The sequence below is a fragment of the Vespa mandarinia genome, chromosome 2 (genome assembly GCF_050613455.1).
Source record: "Vespa mandarinia isolate Hongniang chromosome 2, ASM5061345v1, whole genome shotgun sequence".
NCBI lineage: Eukaryota > Metazoa > Arthropoda > Insecta > Hymenoptera > Vespidae > Vespa > Vespa mandarinia.
The window spans coordinates 3,713,551-3,730,000 of record NC_140811.1 but is presented as its reverse complement, the minus strand read 5'-3'; the positions used below and the strand labels follow the sequence as shown (position 1 = coordinate 3,730,000).

The window sequence follows — 16,450 nt, the reverse complement described above, 5'->3', positions numbered from 1 at the left end:
ATTATGGATCGCTTGGTAATGCCACTTCAAGAAAAAATAGAAGACTGGAAAAGATCTTTGATTAATTTAGATAAGGAACATGCCAAAGGTAAAATTTTGTACAAGATTCAAAACAAAATCCGATAATAGATTGTAGAACTTCCTGGATTCGTATACTCATAGAGAAAATTTTCAGAATATAAAAAAGCAAGAGCAGAATTAAAGAAAAGATCAACTGATACATTGCGATTGCAAAAGAAAAAGGGTCGGAAGGGTCAAACTTCTCATATTCATACTCAGACACAAGGGCAAATTCATGGTGTTGTACAAAGTGATTCTGAGTTTAATAAAATGTTAGAATCTTCTGCTGCAGTCATTCAAGAAAAACGTTTAAGTTTGGAAGAGACTGAAAGAAAGGCAGTGCGTGCAGCTTTGCTTGAAGAACGTGGTAGATTCTGTCTATTAGCTAGATTTTTAAAACCAGTACTTGTGAGTAACATTACTATATTATTTATGCTTGTAATCATATGTTTGTATTAGAAATGATATATGTGTAAATTTATAAACAAAATGAAGGATGAGGAGATTGCAATGTTAATGGAATTGACACATCTTCAAGAAGTTTCTGATCAATTGCAAAGACATGCAGCTTCACCACATCATCTACCACCTGCATCTGAACAAGTGATAACGGATATAAAAGGCTGCGATGTTACACAATGGTCATTAGCAACTCCTCCTTCTAGCCCTTCTTTATCTTTAGGATCAAGAAAAAGCTCTATGTGTTCAATCAGTTCTTTAACAAGCAGTAGCAGTGGATCTTGTAAAAGTCATCCAAGTCCATCTGGACATCCATGGCACAGATCCCTTTCTCAGGTACATAGAGATTGATTGAGATCTATGCGTTGAATTATAGTTTCTTTTTTCATTTTTAAAGAATTTAGATATTAGATATTAAATTATGTATAGTGCATGATTATTTAGTGTCACTGCTAGTGCATTACTTTTGCACAATTAAGGTAGTTGCTCGTAGATTATGGCATGACGGCTACCTGCTTAGTGTATGTGGTAGTCGATGTTATACTCGTTGTAGTCCGTTGGTGCCAGGCCTTCCAGCATCAGCAGTATGGCAATGTTGCGTCATTTAACAAATGGCAGCTCCCGTGATTCTGGCTTCACTTCTCAAGATACGTTATATACACAACCTATTTCTGAACATCAGGTAAAGTTGTTCACAATTAGTGGCTTACTAGAATTGTTCATTGTTTATTTTATAGAAGCTTGTTTGTTACAATAAATTATATACTTATTGTTTTTATTACCTTTAAAATTAATATATTCTTATAGGTATCAAATGTCTCTTCTCAATATAATCAAAGTACTGGATGTACTGTAACAAGACCTGTAACTACTTCAACTTGGCCTGATTTACAGGAAACTTCTACTACGTATGATAGACAAAGCCAAAATACAATTAATGAAAGGCCTCATACAATCTCTTCTGGTAATAAATGATTATATATATGTAATGGACTATATTTACGACATAGATTTATATTATTATCGTTATTATTATTATTATTGTTATTGTTATTATTATTATTATTATTATTATTATTATTATTATTATTATTATTATTATTATTATTATTATTATTATTATTATTATTATTATTATTATTATATCAATTAATCATTGGTTCAGCTTATGAAAAGGGGCATCAGAGACCTGCTCTTAGTGTTTACACATTCCAAGCACCTGATCAAGAGGGAAATAATTGTTGTCACAGTCAGCCAGCTTCTCCAGTTTCTTCTTCCTCATCATGCTCTTCCTCTAATCAACAGTTATCAAGAATACAATTGCGTCGAAATAATGGAAATCGTCCACCCATACCTAATAGATGTTCTAGCCTAGAACGACCATCTACAACAGTAAAAACTGAACCACCTAGTAGTCCACGGGGAAAACCGAAATTACCGCTTCCAGCTCATTTAGCAAAAGGTTTCTATAATTTTATTTTATAACAATATTTAATTATTTACATTGAATCAAATTTTATAATGTGATACAGAATTAGCTACACATCAACTTCAGCAACCAATGTATGTAAACATGCATGAATTGGCAAACTTGGCTGCTAGTCGTGCACAAGAAATGCAATTTCCTTTACCACCTCCTCCTTCAATGCCAGCATCAGGAAATGACAAGGTATATTTTTAAAGGCTAAAGGTCTTATTTTAATTTCTATTGTTTACGAATAAAATATGTATGATTTTATTTTATGTAAAATATATATAGGTCGAAGGTACAGAAAAAGATGGAGGAAGCCAAACTTCGGAATCAAGCGTAGAATCAAGTAGTGGATATGGAAGTCAGACTACTTTACCGCATTCCCATTCTACTCATAATCAGACTGAAAATACTTGGAATGTACCTGCAGCTGCATCGACTTTACTTTCGCGGAGAGGATCAATGCAGCAAGCTACTAGGCCACCTCCGCCGGCAAGACGTACATCTACTATTATTACAGCTACCTTCAGTAGTCTTGTAACTAATCCCAACGAAGAAAACATAGAAAATATTTGCGACGATACTGAAAATCTTCCACCACCGCCAGCATTCCTATTAGAAAGTTCTTCGCCTGTAGCTAGCCCTACTCCTCAACGGTATGTATTCTTCATTTTTACGTACAACTACGTATTATGATAGAAATATTTAGAGGTATTTATCTTCCATATCACAGATCTATTTCCGTATCAGAAACAGTACGAACTTTGACAGAACTACGTCATACACCAGCTAGCCCTTCTCTCTTACGTAAGGCTGGTGCACAAGGACATGTTAATACTCCTAGCGTAATGCAGCATAGTACAATATTACAAACAGCTTGTACGTCTGTTGAACGTTCATCTACTACTACGCGTTCCACTTCAAAAGAACGCGGAACGCATTTCACTCAGACACAAATATCTACTGCCACTGTAAGCAATCAAGGGCAAGGTCCTGGAGGTGTAGGTCAAAGTTTCATGGCTGCACTCAATGCAAAACTTATTAATAGTACAAGCGGTAATAGCACAGGTAACAGTAGTCCAAAACCAGCAAGAAAACATTCCACAGATCAACAAATGACCAAGAATTCTAAAACATCATCTGGTTTTCTTGAAACGTTAAATGCAAAATTAGCGCAACAACAACAGAGCCTTCAAGGGAGCAATGTAACAAGTAGATCTGCCAGTGTGAGACGTATTATGGGTAATCGCGTACCTATTATGGATCCAGCTCAAGTAAGAGATTCTCTTATGGATCAAATTCGACGGGGCACTTCTTTACGAAAAACCAGTGGTCCCATTAACGATCGTTCTGCTCCCAAAATCTGTTGAATGCCGAGGAATGCTGTTTTGCGTAAGTTCCTCCCGCTGTTTTATTACATATAATGTTTATATAAGGCAATATATACAAACATCAAAACATCTTTATATTGTCGCATACATGTCAGACTATGACAATACCTTTACAAGTATATTTGCATTATTTATGTTATGAATACCAAAACTTTCATTTATTGCACGAGTTACATATTGTAACGATGGAGCAATTTTTTGACAGAGTTTATTGTAAGTTAAGAAGAAACATTATGTTAAATCTGCCTTGAAAGTATTTATATTTAGCGCGATATATAATAATAATAATAATAATAATAATATATATACATATATATATATATATATATATATATATATATATATATATACATTTATTTAATTTGAAATAGTAGTTAAGATAAATCGCTTCTCTAAGAAAATTGCAATGTCTGTAACTCTTGCAATAATTGAAGTATGATGGAATTGTATAGCACTTTGGTTCATTATTATGAACTTTTGGAAGATTTATATTACATGCATTTTTTATAAAGCCGAAATCTTGCCGTACTACAGTGGGATCTCGATTATTCTTTAATTATATGATTCGACGTATAAATCGAATCCGAGGTCTCGAATGTTTTCCCATAATAAAAAAGAAGATTTTCGTCTGAAACATTTGTCTTCCTCGTTTGTTCGTTAATCGCTATAAGCATTGATTTATATACATCTTTATATACATATTTTTTTGGCATTACTAATATATAGATGTTGATGTGGATTTATCTATATCGTATAACGGATATAACTAAAACAATAAATTTGTTAAAAGAAAATCATAAACACGAAGTACAGCTTCTTAAAAATGTCATGAGGCAAGATTGACGACAGACAGAAATGAGATCTTTGATAAGTAGAATTAGGACAGAAATTGATCCTAATTTGCTTTAAATCGTTCCGATCTAAGAATTGTTGTATTAGATTAATAAGAATGTTTCTTGGACTATATACAAATAATATAGTTAATACATATAATAGGATCGATTTCATAATCGGTCAAATTTTTTATGCTTTTTTTACCATACTAATTTAACAAATGATTTTTTACGTTTTTGTATACTATAACATATATTTCATCTTTATCGTAAGTTCATTTTTCATGTATCATAAATTTTTATAATCGGGATTCCACTTGGTTTCTTTGATATTAAGTAAATAATTTAATTACTTAATTTGATAAAGTATTTTATTTTTCTACCAAACGCACAGAGAGATATAGATGTATTACTATAATTTCTTTTTTTTTTTTTTATTTTTTTATTTTTTTTTTCTTTCTACCTTTTCTTATTTTTTTTAGAATTTATTTTCTTTTTGGAAGTAGAGTATTCTAAAAATATATTGTTCGCCGTATTAAATACTGTCATTTGTAACGTAAGAAAGTAAAAGTGGTATAAGTATTAATGATGCTTTTTTTATAATGTTTAAAGAATAAATAGTTATCTGTGTAGAATTTATCAATGAATTGGCTAAGTCATTATAACTGTAATATGAAGACTATAAGGGTATCGTATTTTGTTGCGTTGAAAGAATTAATATAAAAAGAAAAAAAAATCCTTTCACGATACTGCGAATAATGTCTGCATATTTGGAACAGCATATTTGATTTTATATATATATATTTTTTTTTATTTGTATTATTTTTATTTTTATTCTTTTTGTTTTTTAATTTTTGTAACGAGACAGTTTTATATTGTATTTTCGTCTCACATAAAATATAAGCTGCTTGTAAAGTTATGCTAGCTTCCATGGATTGTTCCTATGGAGGTGCGCATGTGAAATATTACTGCCAATTTAGAACATTGACACGTTCCTTTCATTCCTCAAGTTAGCGTCGATATTAGTCGATGTCGATAGTGGGCAATAATATATACATATTTATTTATTTAATAAATGCATTGTAAACTGTAAGATGATCTTCAGAGATTTCACGATACAAGGGTTTTTAACGCTGGTGTTTAAAAATGGATCCAAGAAAATGAAACATAATATTCAGAGAAACGATCAAACCTTCTCTGTGATATTTTTGTTCTTCAACGAAATATATTCATTTTATCCAGCGTTAAATGCCAAATTATAATATCAAATGCTCTATTAATTAGTAGTTAATAACCGTTCATCCATTGTAACAAAATACTGTTTGATGTAGTAAAAAATTCGAAGGTGATTGTTAATTTGTAATAATTATTACAATAGTAAACTTACAAGAACAATAAATAAACTAAATCAGTATTCGATTATTTTTGCTTGTCGTTTGAATTAATCACAAACCTATTAAAAGAAATATTTATAGGTTTTTATGTAAATTCATTTGTGGATTTTTTTTTTATTTTTATTCTTTTTTTTTTTTTTTTTTTTTTTTTTTTTTTTTTTTTTTAACAACTTACAGATTTTATAGAAAATTATATAATGTAGATAAATGACGATCACCAATTTTTGTATTAGTATTAAAAATAAGATTCAACTTGATATGTAAATGATTTCAAAATGAATTACTCTTCTTCTTTTTCTTTCTTTTTTTTTTTTTTTTTTTTTTTTTTTTTTTCTTTTTTGTAGAAAATATTGAAATTAAGAGTAACATATACGTACTATGTATTACTAATTATAATACCCTGTTTATACTTTTTACTTGTACATTTAAAAAAATTTCTTTTCTTTTTTCTGTTTTTAATTTGTCATTAAATGTGTTTTGTACATTCTCTCCGAAGTTGAATAATTTCACGCATTAATTCAATATGAACTTCTCTTTTAATGAAGTATTGAAATGAAAGTACGTCGCAATTTTCGATTGTTATTTATACATTGTGTGGTATTCTATGCTGATATGTATTCATGTACGTAGATCAACCACCTACTGGTCTATCATGGTCCTTTTTATCTTTTTTAGAACAATGTAATCTAGCGTCTATTAATCTTTGAGGTACACCACTGGTGGACGACAAACCATATATAGACATAGAATTATTTAAAATCTGTTTCCCGTGTTCTTTTAATGTTGCAAAGTCATCTCCTTTAGAACGTAACAATAATCCAAGACTTCCAGCTGTAACATACATTTTTACCAACAGAATATATCACAATTTTCGAATTAATTGATTAGATTATGACATTGAAATGTCATATCAATGTACTTACGATTATCCAATGGTGGACAAGTACATCTTGGATTCAAAACAAGTTCGACGGTAGAACGAAGTCGTTTTACATCACGCATTGCATTAAGATCTAATAATAATCTTGCTTTTCGTAAACGCCTAATTGCCACTTTTACAACGCTACTTGCTGAACAGTAGATATCATTGAAGTTATCTGGTAATTCGCTACTGCATATAGGGCAAGATCGGTTTAGATAGGTTGAATCTAACATTTTAAAGATTTGTTTGTATTCGTTCAATAAGATGTAATATAGTAATATTATAAAAATAGTCAACTTTCCGTTTATGTATATGCATATATATTTATATATATGTGTGTGTATATGTACCTGAGGAATTTAATTGAATATCCATCTTGTGATCCCTTTGTATAGGTGTAGTAGATTCAATAATATCAATCTTGCTATTTATTTTGTAATCGATTTCCTCGAATGATGAATTTTCGTTAAGATTAGTTATACTTGGTCTTACATAAACAAGCACTGGACCTTCGATTCCTTCCGGTGTTTCAAGATCATGATCAACAGAAACAAAGGACGGATTGTCAAAAATCTCATCGACAACAGGAGTTGAGTTAATTTCTGAATCATCTGGTGTTTGACCACTTCCAGTATCCCCCTGTGAAGCTGAAAAAATAAAATGAATTTTTTTTGTCTTTTTTTGTTTTTTTTTTCTTTTTATTATTATTTTTTTTTTTTTATTTTTATCTTACGATTACTAATTTTACTCACTAATTGGAATATCGGTTGAATTATTAGTTGCATTTGGATCCTTTGCCATTGAATTTGCTTTATTTGTAGTTATTTTTTTATCAGAATTTTCCATTAATGTTTCATCCGGAATATTTGATTTTGCTTTGACAATTTTTCCATCATCAGTTTTATTCTTTTCATTATGTTTTTTGTAGGCTACCGTATCGTGTTCTTTTTCACTCGAATCTATTGGCTTTACTAATAATAGATTTTTCAATTCCATTGAAATATTATGATTGGTTACTTTATTGTTCATATTTCCACTATCTTTTCCAAAATTTTTCGATGATTTGTCTAAAGTCTTATCATGTTCCACGCTAATATGTTTACTATATTGAAAAGATTCTGAAATACCTTCTGTTTCAACAGGCATTGGGTCTGGTATCTCAGTCTCTTCGTTTATGTCAGCGCTACTACATGTTGGCGCGAAATTATAATTCTAAAATGTTGAAATATATGACATTATTTATAATTTTTATGTAATTTTTTTTTTTTTAAATCTTATATCGTGAATTCTGTACTAGATAATATATAATGCTTACACTGGATATCATTAATTCTTGCTGATAATAATCATACAACTTCACATTCGCAGGTTCGAGTCTATCGACTATATTCTCCCTTGTAACATTAAAGAATATACACGTTTTTTGTCCTATTAATCTATCGAAATATATAGTGACGATATCACGATCATCTTCAATACGTTTTACTTCTACAAGTGTAAATATTTGCATGATCTATGTCTATAAGTATCTATATTGAAATAATAAGAATCAAGGTGTTAATTTACTTGTATTTGGAATTTCTAACAACGAATGTAAGCTCGATCGATCTGGAACATATCCGCTGATCATTCCGATCTCAAGTAATGCCATGTTACTTTCTTCATCTGCCATTTTATATCGAGCACAAACAGTAATTCTTTGCATCGAGCATTCATCCACAAAAATATCGGAGGTAGCAGATACTGAAAGATCAAATGCTTCAGAGCCAGTCACTTTAGCAACATTATATATCAAATTGTTCTGAAATATAAAGAAAAATGTTATCTCTAATCTAATCAATGATTATTCTTATGAATTTTTTAATAATAAATTTAAAAAATTATACACAAAATTGATAACTACCATTAGAAATAAAATATATCTATATCATTTCTCTCTCTTTTACCTGCACTAAAACACATCCTTCTCCTTCAGCAAAAATCTCTATTATTGTCGGTAAAATAGGTAATTGAATCTGAATGAGAACCACTCGATTGTCATCATTCATTCTGTAAACATGATCAACTTCACTGGCAGTGACGAGAACCGATAAATCTGTGGAATTTGTAGCCATTGCTAAAGCATATTTTGTAAGTGCTTCCAACCCAACAACAGTGTCTTGTGTAGACGTAAAACCGCCTTCTGCGTTTCGTTGTTTAGACATCCAACGAACTGCTTTTAAAGCATCTACCATATTTTCTTCTCCGCCTAATTTAATGAGAGAGAGAACAGCATAACCCGTCATTTCGATACTTAATCCCACTGATGGTTTTGTTTTATCTTCCCACCAAAGTAGATCCTACAAAACGAAATAATAATATTTCTATGTGTTGTGTGATAGTTATTATTATATACATTGTATATAATGATGTATATCATATTTTCATACATTGTTACGAGTGGCACGATTCATCAATGATGCCATACTTCCATTTGCTTTGGGATGTTCTAATAAGGCTAAAGCATATGTCGACAAAGCTGCTGTGTAGGGACTATCGTATATATCGGTCAGAGCCTCTAGACAATAAAGAGCATTATTGATAAGCGAAGCTGTTAAAAGAACACCAGATTCAAGGAGCGAGATAAGAATATAGGCCGTCAATGCTGCTGAACTATCGTCTTCTTGCAAACCTCCCTACAATCGAATACACATATATGTAATTGAATGAATATACCTAATTATCTCCATTGTTTTACCTTCATATGTTTGTGGAAAACATTGCCTATTATAGGGAAACACCCGTTCTCTAATTGTTTACTCATGATCCACTTTACAGATATTTTCAAATCACGTTCATCGATATAAATAAAACTGCGAGCTTGAGCAAAAGATTTCACTATAAAGGCAGTTAGCCATATTGAACTTTCTGAAATACCAGGACCAAATGCTGAATAAGAACCATCGGTATGTCTATAATTTAGCTCACGCTGGTATCCTATATCAATGGATTTCATTTAATATGAAATATAATGTAGCTAAGTTTTCTTATTTTTATTATGTAAAAATAAAATACCCTTTTCCATGTGTTTAATAGCCTTTGCTCGAAGTTCTGGATTGTCCATGCCGTTGACATCCAAATAGCCGATTACGTGAATATTCGGCACAAATAGAACCATGTTTTGTTCGCCACATCCCATTGGAAGTTTAACGAGTTTATCTAAGTTTTCTAATACTGGTCCTAAAACATCTCCTGTCAACGTCACATGAGCCTTTGCACTGCCAGGTATCAAATCTTTTGGTAAATCCAAATTCCAAACTATTCTTGAATCGTCGCTAAAATCTTTTGGACAAATAAACGCTGATTTGGTGATTTCGATTGGGAAACCTTCTGGTAATACGAGGATTGGTTTGACGATGGTATCACTATAAAATTATTAATGAAAATACATTACTATAACTGACCGACGAATAATAAATTACATTTTAATGAGTATTAGAAAAATGTATTTTTAATATACCGAGTGTATACCAATGTGTCTGGACCACATGACTCGGGATAATTAGCATCTATCGCTGCGGATACTGTGATATTAATATTTCCGAGAACACGAGGTCTTAAAATATATTCATGAACGACACTGTCTGTTGGTTTTACACAAAACGAAGAGACAGGATTAGACAAATGTAAATCTAAACCCGTTGCATCTTCTAATTGAATCCTTACCTTTAAAAAAATGTCATTTTTCCTATTAGTTTTAAGTACACTGTCGTATGTATATATATTAAATTCAATTTTCTAATCTACTTATACTTACTGGTAAACTATGTTGCATATAATTGAAAAGTGAAACTTTCATACGTAACATTTCACCACGCTTGACACTGTAAGGTAAACTATAATCAAGAAAGAAGGGTTGGAAAGTAGTAATAGTAGTCGGTGGTGCAATTCCAAGGCCCTGAACTGGTGAAATGCAAACTGTGTGTCCAACCCAATCCGTAATAGTATGCGGAAGAGTTCGTTCTATCGTTAATTTTCCTTCTTTTCTGTGGATAACAATTAAATACATATAAAATCGTTTGATATAATACTATAATCATATCTAAAAATATTCATATAATTCGTTTAAATTCATACCCAATTGGCATTAATTCCCACAACCATGTTTCTGGAAAATATGATCTAAGAGTGGTAACAAGATCGAGTGATTGATCTACGTATGCTAATTCTGCAGCCATGTCTGCAGTTGGAACTGGGAAATTAAGCAATGGATAAGCCATAGGCATCGTTTTCATGTCGCTTTTGAACATTAATTCTGTCAACATAAATAATATATATGAAGAAATTTACACATACTTATATTAAGATTTTTGCATTTTTATAATAAAAAATTTAATGAAATCATATCAGATAAATTACCAGAATCTTTAGAGGATTTACTATGAACGGTATATATTGCGTCAGGTTGTCTTAGATTGAAGAAAGATTTCGGACATGGCTTAGTTTCTATGATTAAATCGCTCATCACAATCGTCCCGAAATCCTAGGGGTAGTATGAAATTATAAAAAAGAGTAATCATTGATTTTTTTTATAATATCATTTCTTCTTCTTTGTCAAATATATATATAATCCTTTCAAACCAAAAACTTACATTGAAAGCCTGTGCAGCATCTACATAAGTAACATCATCTGACATAACAGTATCAATGGAACGTCTTCTATATCTTTTTAAATTCAAAAATGGTATTTCTATTGCGGGAAAAGGCAAATGATCGACTTCTTTTCTATCTTGTTCTGACTGTACTGTTGCGGCAAATAATAAAAATTCATTTTTAATGATACAACAAAATCGGCTACGAAAAAATGGCTCTGGATGGATTAAGATTCGAGATACTCAAATTTCATGTGTGCCACTGTCATTACTAAGCTTACTCAAGAACTCAGAGTTTCCATTTTTTCATAGTCTCTTTAAGGTGAACATACATAATAGACGTCTTAAATATAATACTTTTGCAATTAGTCCAGGCCCAAGCAGACCATTCCGAATCGAGATGGAATCTTTTAAGTTGATTAAAAGTTTGAGTAGGATCTAACAAATTTGATTTTGATCCAGCAAGGAAAACAGTTGATTTATCGACAGCAGAAATTCCACAGAGTGACCATGGCGCAGCTTCTATGTGATATTGTGTCGTTGTGCCAGGACTTTGAGCATCTATGTGCCATGCCGTTTTAACTTTATTTTCGAAACAATGGCCAACTTCGATGGTGTAACTTGTTGCTACGGTTTCGCCATCCGGTCTGACATAATATAAAAGTAATTCCGAAACCGGTGCCATACTTGGTGTAATTTTTACGCTCAAAGGAAACCTTATTAGAAACGACAAGTTTATTTACAAGTTATTTCTTTCTCTTTTTTTAAATATTATATCAAGCATATGATCATATATAATCTTACCGGTGTACGATAGTGTTTTGATCCGTTTTATTTGTAGGTGATTCTACAGCTAACAGGTTGCGAAAATCTGAATAATTTAATACTGTTTCACGTGTAGGTCTATGCTTGACATGACCATATATTAGAAGATCTCCTTTTGAATTAATAGAATAATGGAAAGAAATTGATTCGTTATTGTCATTAGTAACTGGTACCGTATACATAACATTGAACGAATACTTTTCACCACAAACAATTGGCTGATATCCTCGTGCAACAGCCAAATAGCTATCGGATGGCGAATACCAAGGAAATATGTCGATATATGCTGAAGGTTGATCCATGAAAATCTAAGAATATTAATTATATTATATATATTCAGCGCGTTATATTATAAATATATAATAAAAAAAAAAAGATATTTATTTACCCTCCAACGTTTATCTGGAGAATAATATTTTGTAGGATAATCAACACCAGTTGCTATAAAGGTCAATAAAGTGATGTGTTTGTGTGGTGGTGGTACCACAAAATCGATGAAACCATCTCCCGAGGATATAAAAGGACGACATTCCACTGCCGATCGTGATCGTTCATCTTTTTCACGGACTCTCAAACAGAGCTGAATCTTTTCATTTGCAGCAGGAACATCATCTTGGCGGAGAACTCGCAACTGCAATATAATATGAACTTAAATTAATACAGAATATAATATGAATTATAAATATAAGAATATTTTCATATATTCACAAATAATAATAATAATAATAATAATAATAATAATAATAATAATAATAATAAATTAAATATTGTATAAATATCTTCTGTGTCACCTTTCCGTGATAAGGTAGACCCAATTTGAAATATTTAGGCATGTACGGTATGAATTCCAATTTAAGGGCTTGATGTACAACTACAGTTCGACTGATAGTAGTTTCGACAATACCGGTTCCAGCCTCCGTGAAGTTTGCTATCAAAGCGATATTATTTGGTGCTACTTTCCAATTAGCTAATCCAAGAACCGCACTGGAAAGTGCAAATTCTGTACAACCATCTGGTGAATCGAGCTGTAACAAATAAATTTCTTATTGTAAATGATTTAATTGTAAAGAATCCAAGATGATCTTTGTAATTATTTATGTCATTTATGATATAAGCGCGTAAACAAAATAATCTTACATACTTCTGTTTCATAATGTATTTCAGGTAAATTTAATTTTCGCTTCCAGCTTGGAGTTTGTGGAGTCAATTTCAAGAACAAGGTACCTTTAACTGGTTTCCCATAGCTATATCTAATGTGAACATTTTCATATAATTAAAAGTAATATTCATTTAGGATAATTAACACAAAGAGTTATCCATAAATATATATGCTTATATAAGTTATGTTTAAAATTATACTCCAAAAATTATTGTAATTTAAACTTTCGTAGTTCTTAGGAAAAATAATGTAAATATTATCAATTGGCTTGTAGATAACTATTTATAACAAGGCCAGTGAATTATCAATCATATTGGTATATAAGATGATAAATGAAATGTTATTTCGCGATAACTAATTCTATTGAGGATCTTAAAATTACTTTGCACAAATATTCCACGTAACGTTTTCAGCATCTGCAAGTATATATCCTGATGATATTATTTTTACTTGGAATTTCGGTAAAACGTATTTCTTCACTTCAAATACTGTCGTATGAAAGAATTGTGGCTGTGATTTCTTTTTTTCAACTTCTATTTTCCATGTACCCTGTATATAAGAAATATGTTGAAATTAATACATATTTATATAGTTTAGAATTAAATTATAATATAATCTTACCGGACTTGCTTCGGATGTTAAAGAAAATTTCAATTGTAGCATCCCATTTACCGTAGTCATGTTTGTCCATTGCGCTACTCTTATCTCTGATGGATTTTCAATCCATATTTTTGAAATCTATATGAAACCAAAAGTGTTTCAATCCAAAAATTTTTTTATCATCGCATAAAAATAAAATGAAAGTTATATAACTGTCAATTCAAGAAACTTACTCTTTTCTTCCAAGGTTTCAAATCGTGCTTAAGCATTAAAATTCTGATATTAACATCTTGTCCTGGTTTATACACTGGCTTATCAGTTTCAAGAAACGTTATTATAGAATCGTGTTCGATATAAACTTCTTTCTCCGAATCTACAGAATAATCGGGATGTTTGTCGAACTTCATTTTCAATTGAAGTATCGCATTGGAATATTTCGTTGATGGTACCATTAACTCCAAGCATGTTTCCACGCCTATTTCATAAATTGATCATTAACGGACAATCAATGTGTTAAGTTATAAGTTGTTGAATTTTGATAGAAGTGTCCTAAATTATTCAAATGATAATTCTCTTGATACTAATACACATTTAAAGAACCCTATCACCAATACAGATATTGTTTGTTCGACGAATCGCTATAAAGACTGATGATTCAACTGAGCGCGATAATCCAATTAATTATTATTTCTGCAATTACGTTTGCACGAGACAATATACGGGGAAGATAATCACTTGAATAAATTGAGTAAGTTAATCGAGAGACGATGTAAGTGCAGGATACGATTGTTTAAATTTTTCTATTAATATCACTCCCAGATGTACGATCGGATCTATATTTGGCTTTATTTTATCGATCATTTGAATTAACTTTGATAACATTCAAAACCCCAATGCTGATATTCTCCGTATATTTTACGCGATAACAATGCCGATGGGTTTCCCATGTGATCTAACGATTGATTATTTCCCCTCCAACAAGGGACTTAGCCAATTCAGCTCCCTCACAGGAAGCGACGACAATTTCAATTTACAATTTGTTTAAAGAGCCTTACGTGACATATAGAAAGATAGAGGTAATTGAAGAGGGGAGAAAAGACGTATGTATGTGTGTGTTTGTATTTGTGTTTGTGAGAAAAATAGTGAGATAAAAATAGAGAGAACGAGAAACCGGAGAAAGAGATTTAATACAAATATTAATCATATAAAAAAGAAGTCGAACTTTTAACATGTGATTGATAACTTTCGATGTAAATATAATCTTGAAAAATAATATAAATATTATATATATACATATATATATATATATATATATATATATATATATATATAAAATAAAAAGCGACATTCAAAAAAGTCAATTGTTTGAATTGAATATCTATGGTCAATTCACGATAAAGAGCATACTTGCACATGCATGTTATTATGAATGAAATGTTCATATTAGAAAAACGAAGAAGAGAAGTAATTATGAATATGATTTCTTTCTAATAGAAAATTACGTAGAAGCAAATCTTCAGCCGTAGCAAGGATAAAATTTTGTTTTCTTTTTAAGCATGTTTATAATCATTCTACTTGCCAGACTTTATGGTGGTACTAGTGCTTGCCAATATTTCTCTTTCTGGAGATAACAATTCAAGAAGTATGTGCGCTGGTGGTTCTAAATTGTGCAGAGACAAACATCCGCTTTCGGTCTCCCCGGCTAAAAATCTTTTTGGTGCCGTGAACACATATCCTCTGTAAAAAATAAAAAGAAACAACGCAAAAAAATTAATTTATGTTACTTTAATAACAATTTTTCGCTTTTTTTTTTACATTATTTAATTGTCAGATTCACATGTTAAAAGATTTTATTATTCCGATATTAAGATGCGAAATTAAATCGTGTAAGTCGTTTAATTTCAAAAAAAGAAATAAATAAATAAAATATATTAATAAAACAATATTCGATTGATATTTACCGTTTAACAGAGTTGCTACTTTGACAGAGATAGATCGACGTCAGCAGATAAATGAGTAAAACGGATAAATGAGATTTCAACATTGTAATTAACAGTGATTTGTTCACTTCTTGTTTACACTGTTTACACTTAATGAGACGATTATTTTTATTTTTGGAATAATATTATAATCGAAGATATTCACGATCTAAGAATATATTGCTATTAACGAGGCCAACCAACGAACGAACGTCGTTGACGAACGCTAACGTACTGAGGTTCGACTGAAAGCATGAATATTCGTTTTAGCTCTTCTTATTAACCCTTCTGAACTAAACGGGGAGGCTTAGGAACGTTCGACCGATGTTGATTAGCACTCGTGCCGCTCTCCCTACGGCTCCGACGACGTTTTACAGTTTCTTTTTCTGTCTCCTTTCAGAAGGACTTTTGCTCTTTCGACTCTGAACTCATTCGTTCCTTGCCCCTACCTTATTTATATTTAATATCATTTTCTAACGTAGAATCATCAAGAAGATAATGTGAAAATATCTCTGAGGAATCTACTTGATTGTTAAACTCTTCACATTTCAATCTTTTCTTGTTTTTTTCATATCTTTCAAAGTGATATTTTATTTTTATCATATAGATTCATGATACTTTTATTAAATAAAAATGTTTTATGAAATAAAAATAAATAATAAAATTAAAATAAAAATAAATACAAATTAATACGATATATCATTTACTCTCTTGTTATTTATTTGA

At 30.9% G+C, this 16,450-nt stretch overlaps 2 protein-coding genes across 3 annotated transcripts in view; one reads left to right on the top strand and one right to left on the bottom strand.

Annotated features, from left to right (window-relative positions):
- Positions 1-3,649, top strand: part of LOC118439814 (uncharacterized) — a 5,210-nt gene extending 1,561 nt beyond the window's left edge. Inside the window, exons 5-13 of one of the 2 annotated variants that reach the window (XM_035862008.2) lie at positions 1-88; positions 176-468; positions 556-855; positions 1,073-1,201; positions 1,327-1,483; positions 1,685-1,981; positions 2,052-2,188; positions 2,279-2,646; positions 2,724-3,649. The exon at positions 1-88 is cut by the window's left edge and continues 4 nt beyond it. In XM_035862008.2, the coding sequence (XP_035717901.1) occupies positions 1-88; positions 176-468; positions 556-855; positions 1,073-1,201; positions 1,327-1,483; positions 1,685-1,981; positions 2,052-2,188; positions 2,279-2,646; positions 2,724-3,360 (2,406 nt within the window). In that variant the 3' untranslated portion in view covers positions 3,361-3,649. The remainder of the gene's footprint in view (positions 89-175; positions 469-555; positions 856-1,072; positions 1,202-1,326; positions 1,484-1,684; positions 1,982-2,051; positions 2,189-2,278; positions 2,647-2,723) is intronic. The other variant, XM_035862009.2, reaches the window with a different exon arrangement.
- Positions 3,650-5,971: 2,322 nt separating this feature from the next.
- LOC118439813 (alpha-2-macroglobulin-like protein 1) lies at positions 5,972-16,084 on the bottom strand. Its single transcript, XM_035862007.2, has 25 exons — positions 15,707-16,084; positions 15,325-15,482; positions 13,979-14,220; positions 13,767-13,883; positions 13,528-13,694; positions 13,128-13,236; positions 12,778-13,011; positions 12,375-12,617; positions 11,966-12,294; positions 11,519-11,877; positions 11,162-11,313; positions 10,929-11,052; positions 10,647-10,824; positions 10,327-10,555; positions 10,030-10,235; positions 9,585-9,934; positions 9,268-9,506; positions 8,960-9,205; positions 8,477-8,869; positions 8,097-8,331; positions 7,846-8,018; positions 7,283-7,742; positions 6,881-7,177; positions 6,532-6,756; positions 5,972-6,439 (listed from the first exon to the last, which is right to left on the bottom strand). Exons 1-25 carry the CDS (start codon positions 15,787-15,789, stop codon positions 6,240-6,242), a joined length of 5,748 nt encoding a protein of 1,915 aa, XP_035717900.2. The 5' UTR covers positions 15,790-16,084; the 3' UTR covers positions 5,972-6,239.
- Between the last annotated feature and the right edge of the window lie 366 nt (positions 16,085-16,450).

Bases quoted from the DNA above. Each gene is read 5' to 3' on its own strand.
- LOC118439813 (XM_035862007.2), bottom strand. From the start codon at position 15,789: ATGTTGAAATCTCATTTATCCGTTTTACTCATTTATCTGCTGACGTCG. The intron at 9,507-9,584 runs GTATTTTATTTT...CCATTGATATAG, and splicing joins TATTAAACACATGGAAAAGG to GATACCAGCGTGAGCTAAAT. The intron at 8,332-8,476 runs GTAAAAGAGAGA...TTTATATTTCAG, and splicing joins AAGGATGTGTTTTAGTGCAG to AACAATTTGATATATAATGT.